General features: G+C 34.9%; 1 protein-coding gene across 1 annotated transcript; it reads right to left on the minus strand.

The window, feature by feature from the left end:
• Positions 1–314: 314 nt before the first annotated feature.
• On the minus strand, positions 315–8152 carry LOC134652170 (putative odorant receptor 92a). The gene is made up of 7 exons (XM_063507331.1): positions 7432–8152; positions 7022–7208; positions 6222–6318; positions 3445–3549; positions 2917–3005; positions 2035–2101; positions 315–412 (listed from the first exon to the last, which is right to left on the minus strand). Exons 1-7 carry the CDS (start codon positions 8021–8023, stop codon positions 347–349), a joined length of 1203 nt encoding a protein of 400 aa, XP_063363401.1. The 5' UTR covers positions 8024–8152; the 3' UTR covers positions 315–346.
• Between the last annotated feature and the right edge of the window lie 1904 nt (positions 8153–10056).

The raw sequence follows: 10056 nt of genomic DNA on the forward strand, positions 1-10056 counted from the left end.
ATTTGGTTGACCAGCTATAGCTAATAATGAGGTTTATAGCGCGTATATGAATAAGGGGATAAAAGCATGGATTTTTGCTAATTGAGATAATTGCTGGTTAAGTAGGAGCCACGAATTCAATTGATAGACCAAATACCGCAAATGCCGCAATTGAGTTATCGCTGACGTTTGGTCATTGTGAGCCTCGTGAGTCTAAACGTAAACAAGTCCAATGAAAATCTGGTAAAGAATGCCTTATAACATTATGTCCGCCTTTTGTACTATAAGGTTTTTTGTTGCGTGCAATAAAGATTAAATAAATAAATTAATAAAATCTGTGCTTTACAACTACAACATGAGTGAAGAATTATGCTCGTGTCGGGCTCTCCATAGTTTTCAGAAGAGCGAAGTATGACCAAGCCGTGCTCAATATCTGAAAATAAAAGATAAAGTTTGTCAAAGGACTGTCTGATTTCAAACATAGTCAGAGAGAATCATACTGTCTTTGTCTTTAACTACTAGCACCCAAAAGGAAAGGAAGAGTATAGTTTTTGTTTGTTCTTATTTACTGACAATTTGGTTTGACCAACTATAGCTAATCGATTTCAAGGTAACATATTATCAGGGATACACTTTAAAAAAATATGGATAGTGTTGCAATAAAGATTTTTCACTTTGATAGGTTTCCCAGCTAAACTTAGTAACAAGTGGAGATTTTATAGTCATAAATAATAAACATTAGTAAGTACGTAGGTCACGGCATAAGTCTTGTCGTATGACAAAAGTATTTATTGTTTTTCGAAATAATTTCCACCGCACTCAATACACTTTCCCATACGCAAGAACCAGTCATCAAACCAATGCTCCCATTTTTCTTTATCAATGGAATCACATAATGTTTCCCAGGCTGCGATTAATTCCTCCTCCGAAGTGAATTTACATCCTTTTAGTTGTGATTTTGCAAACGGAAAAAAACCAAAGTCGCATGGTGCCAAGTCCGGACTATAAGGTGGATGGTCCAATACTCGAATTCCAGATTCTTCAAAAGTCTGTTGAGTTAACTGAGCACGATGCGCTGGAGCGTTGTCGATATGAAGATACCACGAGCGCATAGGGGATCTTGGTCTGAGATTTTTCAACGCTGTAAATAATTGTGGCAAGCAAACTTCAGTATACCAACGAGCTGTGACTGTTTTCTGTTTATCTAGCACAACATTGGCCACTAAGCCCGTCTTACGAAAAAAAGACACGATCATTCTTTTTCCAACCGAACGTGATTTCTTCACTTGTGTAGGCTGATCTTCATCTTCGAAGACCCACACTTTGTTCTGTGATTTAGTTGGTATATCAAAAAAATACAACCAGCTTTCGTCGCCTGTAATAATTGAATTTACACCACTGTGTTTTCCCAATTCAAAGTCTTTCAACATTTTTGTACACCAAATTACTCGTGCCACCCGTTGTGCGTCGGGCAACTCGTGGGGTATCCACAGGGCACAAAGTTTTCTAACATTTAAATGGTTCGATATAATTCTTCCAATACTTCGTTCGGAAATCTTCAGAGTTTCTGCTAATTGCTTATGAGTGATTCGTCTATCTTTAGTTATAGCTTCTCTCACACGTTCAATGGTTTCTTCAGTTATAACTTCTGTCGGCCGGCCTGAACGAGGATCGTCTTCTAAATTAAATAAGCCACTCTTAAAATTTAAGAACCATCTCTCAATGGTTCTTAAGGACGGACAATCCTCACTAAATACCTGCTTCATTTCCTCTTCACACTGTTTAGCATATAGTCCGCGACGAAAGTTGTAGAAAATAATAGCGCGATAAGCGATAGTTGGAAACGACGTCATAGCGATGTATTTAAAAAATCACCGTTTAAATTGCGTTAATAGCTAGTTGTTTATATTTTGTACTTAGACAATACAAAGAGGGTACTTTATAATAAAGTAAACAAATCGACGCCGCGTTATGTTTAAGTGTAGTACGACAAGACTTACTTATGCCGTGATCTACGTATGTACTAAACTAGGTAATGAGAATTGAGAATGTTACCTTTGTGAAAGACTTCAGGTTGACGTCGGCGTAACTGAACGCCGTCAACTTGGAGGGCTTCCGTGCCCTGGAAAAAAACCACACCATTACATTATTATTTATATAATTAACCAACAAGATTTTTCAAGAACAATTACATTTTTCAGAAAGAAGCCCTGCCAAAAACCCTGAAACAACATTTAAAAGCAGCATAATTAAAAATAATAAAGTTACATTTTTTTCGTACCTATATGTAAAGGTTAACATTTTAACATCTTGTAGGCCGCTTTTTAAGGACTGTAAACTTTTGACTGTACCTAGCATATATATTTATGAAGTTTGTCGCATACATATTATGAATTTTTCAGTAAAAAAAAGATATATGTAACTTCAACACGAGGTACCCTGATAGACTTATTATTCCACCTAAAAAAACTAAATTGTATGACAAGAATGCGCTATGTGTGTCAATTAGTATCTATAATCGTTTACAAAACCTAGGTTAAAAAAATGGTTAATAGACGAATGCTTCTATAGTGTCAGTGATTATTTTGATTATTATAATTGTTAAATTGGAATGTAATGTAGTTTAAAGTTCTTGTATATTCTTGACATTTGTCGAATTTTATATTATTTCAATTAATATACCTACTACTGCGTTGTGTGTGTTGTGACTAATGTGTAAATTACTAATGTATTTTAATATTTTTATGTGATTCCTAGTTCCATTAATTATATGTTTTCGTTATGACTTTGTTGATTTAAAATGTTGTAAATAGATGTAGATTTTGCATGCCAGCTACTGGTGGAATATGTGCTTCACTTATAACTGTTGACCATCTATTGTACCATGTTTTAAGCAAAATAAATGATTTATGATTATGATGATTATGATTATGTTACCTCATTTGAACCACGTACAGGTGCTTTGCGGCTTTTGCATTCACTGTATACCATTTGGAATTATACACCGCGTTACTTACTTCCATGCTCTGTCGGATAAAACAACATTCAATATAATCAATTATCATATTCTGTAAGACGTTATAAAATATGGAAAAAATTATAAATATATAGAGTCTGTTCGGAAAGAGAAGAGTCGTGGAATGTATCGGGCCCCATACATTTCACGACTATTCTCTTTCCGCTACTTAATTTCACAAACGGGTCTAACGCGATAAATTTCATTGTTTTTACCTTAAATTCCGACCTTTCGGCTGAGTTGCACCAGCTGTGGTCACGGAAAGACTGACAACCCAGCAAATGTCAACGGAGATATTAATAAAACACCACTAAACTACCCGAAATAGTTTATAAAATGTTCGGGGTAGACAAAGAAATAGAAAACAATGAATATTTATCGCGATAGACCCGTTTGTGAAATTAAATATGTGTACAAAACGCGAGAGTTTAAAATGTTATATATATTACCGATGTCATAATCATGTCTCCGTAAAAACAGAGAAGATAAATCTGCATCAGACTCATCAGCAAAAATGAGAGGAAGGACAGCATGAAACCTATGTCGCCCAGAGCCTAGAAAAAAAATCGCTTTATTACTTGATTATTAATTTAGGTCCACCCCACACTAGCGTCTTTTGAGCGTCGGCGTCTAGTCAGCGCTATGGAAAATGACGTCGCTGCGTAGTTGCGCCAACGTTGCGTCGAGCAGCAGCCATTTTTAACTAAGTAATGAACAGGCATCGGAGTTTTTGTCGCATGGTAAGACTAATAGCAAGCTATGGAGTCGACATTTGCCATAAATGTAAACTCTTATTCATACTCATACTCATGATTAATTTTATGTAATATGAGAACAGATTACTAAATAGTTACTACGTATATGAGTTTAATTTATTAAACCTCATTTGTTGCAATAGAGCCGAAAGTTAATGGAACTGTCACCTAAGAAAATAACCTTCCGCAATTAAAAAAGTTATGAATTAATTCTATCACTACTGTCATTGATTAGTTGTTTACTTGAAAGATATTTTACGTTTCAACATGTGTCCGTCTATACTTTCATACTTATTTAAACGAGAAATTGGAAAGATTAATCAGATGTGCGATTTGGACGAATCAATTTTATCAGCGGTCAGTACCTACATGACATTAGGTCTTTCGCAGCGATGTAGTTTGTATAGTTGTATGTTAAAATATAGCTGGTCAACCAAATATTGTCAGTAAAAAACGGCGCGAAATTCAAATTTTCTATGGGACGATATCTCTTTGCGCCTACATTTTTCAAATTTGCCGCCTTTTTCTACTGTCAAGATCTGGTTGGCCAAGTATAGTTGAAGTTATGAATTCATAATGTAAGTAATAGAAAAATATTTTTTTATACATATAATTCGACTAAGATAATATACACGACCGACCGCTCTAAAGGCATTTTAAGATAAATTAAATAAATGAGTATGAGTATGAATAAGAGTTTACATTTATGGCAAATGTCGACTCCATAGCTTGCTATTAGTCTTACCATGCGACAAAAACTCCGATGCCTGGTAATGAAACAACAATGAGGTCAATGAGTGATCTAATTTAAAACGTGTCACCACGTAAGTAACAAAGTTAAGTCGATTATCGACACGCTTCCAGAATCCACAAAATTTCTGCAAAGTAACGCCTGATTCTATTAATTATTTCAGAATTCCAGTTTAAATTCATAACTTGCTATTACAATTACATATTTACAGGCACTATGTAAGATATTCTAGATCCACTATTATGATTAAAATTAAACGTCAGTGACCCGTACTAATTAATTCTCGTGAACTATTTGGTTTTTATGATCGAGCAGTTTAAGAGAGAACATTATTATATAAGCTAAAACCTAAACATATGACATACAGGCCAATACGAACGTACATTGACATCAGAATGATATTAACTGCATGTATTACGTTATTTAGTTATCGTACGTCTCGCTCGCGCCAATACATGTACGGAAAAGTACGAGCGAAATGCACGATAGCTGAATGACATCATTTAGATGTCATTTTAATGTCACATAGTACAGTCACCAGCAAAAATATATGACTGTGGGCAGCCGTGCAAAAATATCTGATGCTCCATTGTAGGCATAAGTATATGACGACACTACCTCGGTAAAAATATGTGATGCTTTGTGGCCGGCAAAAACATCGTTACTATGTATCCGCATAAATATCGGATCGGATCGCTTAGAAATATTTGATTACTAATAAAAATCAAAATTATGTGATTACTCTCATCTGGCATAAATATCTCTCCAATGTGAATGCAAATACATCGGATGGCAGACGGACCGCCTATATATCTGACACGAAATTATGCAATATGTCATCAATCGGCAAAAACGAACCATACATGGATAGCATAGAGCCTTACATTATTTGAAGTGATTTGACAATTCACGAAAAGAGTGCAGACTTGTCATTGCATATGTCTGTCTCACATATTTCATTTGCAATTTTAAATTGTGACATAATTCAGGTAGACTTTTAATAGACAATGTGTAATAAACCTCCTTCTTAGATAAAAAAGAATGTTGAAGAGGTCAACCTGTGAGACTGACAAGGACAAACAATAATAGCGCTTTCGCTGCTACTCCTACTGAAAGATACATAAGACTATCCCGTTCTGTCATTTCCCCCACCCCTCATGCCAGATCCAGTTATATACTAGATTCATGATTGCAATACGTTACAATTCAAAATTATATCCAGTTTATTCCGTCAAATCGATGATAGAATATAATGTGAGACAGACATATACAATGACAAGTCGGCACTCTTTTCGTGGATTGTCAAATCACTTTATACAATTTACGGCTCTATACCAAACATGTATGGTTCGTTTTTAAAGGTCGATAACATATTTGTGATTTTCCAACGTGTCAGATAAATAGGCGGTCTGTCGTCCATCCGATGTATTTGCTTTTACAGTGGAGAGATATTTATTCCAGATGAGAGTAATGACATAATTTTGAATTTTATGAGTAATCAAATATTTTTAAGCGACCCGATCCGATATTTATGCGGATACGGACTAACGATATTTTTGCTGGTCACAAAGGATCACATATTTTTACCAAGGTAGTGTCGTCATATACTTATGCCTCCAATGGAGCATCAGATATTTTTGCACGGCTGCCCATAGTCATTTATTTATGCTGGTGACTGTACATTGCGTGGCTCGTGCGTTTGAATCGGCCTGACACATACCGTGACGTTAAATCCCGTCAGACAAATCAAGAATGAACTTGTCACGAAATTGAATAACGTCGACTTTGCATAGATGCTTTCCAATTGAATGACTGACCTGCAACCATTGAGAAAAACAAAAGCTAGTTAACAATGGCACCCATCTTGAGACATTAAAGAGAAAATTTGGAGTATTTTTGATATAATTCACTGATATAATATTTCTACCGCTTCGTGCGTTAAAAGTGTAATGTTCCCAGTTATGGGCCTTATTCGGATTTTGAACGAGATATCTATTAGTTATATATTAGACATCATCAAGATATGTCAGTGTCAAAAATTTACGTTTTTGTTTGAAGAAACGTCACTTTTGACACTTGTTTGACACTGACATATCTTGGTGATGTCTAATAGATATATAATATAAGACGTATCTTAAAGTTCGAATATGGCTGTGTTTCGACGTATTTAAACGAAAGATACTGCAATAGATTACAACATACCTAATAAACAAATTAAAACCATTATTTTTACGACGACAGTACGTAGTGGTTATATTCTCTTTGGACAGTACCTATGGTGCCATTTTCTTTGAAACAACAAGAAATAATGTCAAAATCAACAGGTCTTGACTCTTTTATATGGTAAAATATTGCTAGTGCGTAAAAACCGATGCTATAATAAATGCTAATTCATGTAAGATTCATGGCTTTCGTCTCATTATTGGTGCCACATCGACTATAGAAGTCTTTACTATAAGCATTAGAGGAAAATAAAGATTAGATAATAAGAATATTTAAATATAATATGAGAATACAAACTGCATGATGCCCTCATGACGAACCGCTAGCTTCTTAAACTTTTCCCGAAAAACATTTTCGTCAAAATTACGTTCAGGAATAATAGTTTCAATGTCGTTTTGCAGCAAGCGAAACTGCGTGCAGATGCTAGTGCAGCATGTATAGAAGAGGCAGTCGGTTCCAGCGACTTGGGTCACCACTAAGTATGCTGGAAAAAAAGATTAAATAAGTATATCAATAATAATATTATAACACAAAATACGTCTCCAAAGTATTGGTAGCTTAAACATTGGGAGAGGTGTATTAGTAGATCTAGTATTTCCTGGAAAGTAGCACTATTCACCTTTTGGCTGGCATCTAACTAGTGTCTTTAATTTATTTATTTTTTTGCAACAGTTATAAAAAATTCTAAGATAAAAAATTGGACATACCAGACCAAACTTGATGCATGTATACAAACGGCCAGTATTTGATGTCATAAGAATTAAACGGATAAACAATCAGGAAAGGCAGCACCAGCTCAACCTGTCCCGATTTCTTATATTCTAATCCCATGAACAGGATCGGGCTCACACTAAACAATATCAGTGTTACAGCGTTGATTACACTCAACGCCTTTATGACAGCCCTTAGATACTTTTTTCCTTCAGCAACCATTTTCTTCTTAACTTCTTCATCGCCAATATTAATATTCTCCATGTTCCGAAGTTGTTTGAATAATTGCTTTACTTTATCTTGATTAAGAAGCAGAGAGAGGGATTTAATGTTAGCAAGCATACATATAGTTGTACATGGTGCAATATAAGTCAATTCGATTAGACTTTTTCCGTGAAGAGCGCCCTGTATTAACCATAATATTTCGCCGATAACATCCGTGTTCAGCCAAAGGAAGTTTATTATGTACAACGATCGAAATTTTATTAGATGCTCGGCGGTATTCAGAATTGTACGATCCAAATATATCCCAACATATTTAAAGAGAAACTGAATTGATTTCAAAGACTCATCGAAAAGTAAAGACATTTTGAACTTCAAATCACGACTAATGTTTTAGATTATTTTATTTGTGGTGTACAAATATAATTAGTATGTATTAATAGTAATGAGATCCGTGTTGTACATGTTAATTAAATATGTTAATATCTACAAACAACCTATTATTGAGTCATAGCATAATTATACGCATGACAATATTAAAGATATTAAAATTGTATAGTAAAATTAGTCTACGTTTAGTTTGAGTAATACCTATTTAAGTTAATTATTGTTTTTTTTTGTCTTCTTACTAATTATTTTACATAAATATTTATAGGCTATGTAAATACCGAAAGAAGACCGATGCCGACAACTACCATACAATGCCCATTTTGTCACAGATTTAACGTACAATGACAATACTTATAGGCAAATCAACTTTTTCTAGACACTCTTTGCCATGCTTACGGTCACCTGGGTCACTCTTAAAAACCCCTGTTTTATGGCGTTTACAATAACTAAACACACATTTTTATGACAGTTATAAGTTATAATCCGTTCCCATAATAGGTCATCTATACTTAAATAGCGTACTAATACAACGTATAACATTTCTTCTAACAAACTATGCTACTATTGTCGACTGGCTAACGGGGCAGAATAACAACAAAAAATGTAATCCACTTTTATGCATATGTGCATAAATATTGTCATTATCTGGACCCATTTAGAACCCCTTGACTTTTTGATCTTTGGGAGCTATAAAGGAAAATAATAAGTTTTTTTCCACCTATTTACGTTTTAATAAAATAATAAGACTTAAAACTTTTCTATCCCAAACCTTTTACTAAAAACAAAGTACGCAAACTTAGAAAAACAAATGTAGTCAAATTAGACAAGCCAATAAATGACTAGATTCCACCTTTCTAACAAGTTACTGATTATTAATCATTTGATTAATTTTCAGAATAGTCAGATGCGAACAACGACTGGAAAGCTTTGATTAACGAGGCAGGCTGCAAATAAACAAATTGCCTAAGCACTAGCCCGGCCAGGAATGCGGGGATTGTAGTACAGTAATAAGAAACCCCTGAGGATCCGAATGTTGACCCGCTAGTTGGTAATGCCGTAGACACAAGTTTCTGCAGAGCTTTCCGATTTATAAAAAAGATATTATCTCTAACTGTGTGTAGGTAAAGGGAGCACTGACTTAGGCTCTGCCTGTTCATTATAATCATCATCATATTAGCAGTTTATCGCCCACTGCTGAACATAGGCCTTCTTTCTGGTACCTATGTAACATCCCGGTTCTGAAGTAGGTAATCTCATCCAGAAGTGACCCGCAATCTTCCGAACGTCGTTCACCAACGAGCCAACGAACGCCAGGCGCTTCTTTTATCCAACTTTCTTTTTGCCTGTTCGTATTGCTTTTCTGAACCTCGACGCCTAAAAGATAAGCGTTATGTTTAATTGTGTATTGGTGTGTCAGTCGGTAGCATCGTAGCTCCGAAATCGTTTCTCCACTCCGTTTTAATTGCGGCTTTTTCAATCTAAATTATATAAAGTCTTGTCTTTCGAAAATATTTTACCTAAACGTACGTTACGTACGTACGTTTTTACGTGTGAGTGGGTATTAACATTACTTATGTGTAGTGGGTGGTTTGAAAATGTGATGTCTACCCCAAACTTTTCCATACACTTTTCGTCGGGTAGTTGCACAAATCTCTGTTTTGACATTTTGCTGGGACATCAGTTAGCCGCGACCATGACCAGTGAAACCTGCGTCGAAACGTCGGTAAATAAAGGTAATTGAATAAATTTCGCGTTAGACCCGTCTATAAATGTGAGTTAATATATTTTACCTAAATAAAAATTAAAAGTGTTAGGCGTATTATAAGTTAATCTGATTTTTGCAATATTTGCTGAACATATTTTTACTTGCTGTTAGATTAAATGTGCCCTAGGAAATGGCAATCCTAAAAACATTAGGTAGGTAATACTTTAGACTTATCTAATTCATATTTGAATTCTAAAGTATTCTAGTTTTGATTGCACATAATTTATAGAGTGCGCCATGCTCG

Source organism: Cydia amplana, chromosome 11, assembly GCF_948474715.1.
Source record: "Cydia amplana chromosome 11, ilCydAmpl1.1, whole genome shotgun sequence".
Classification (NCBI taxonomy): Eukaryota; Metazoa; Arthropoda; class Insecta; order Lepidoptera; family Tortricidae; genus Cydia; species Cydia amplana.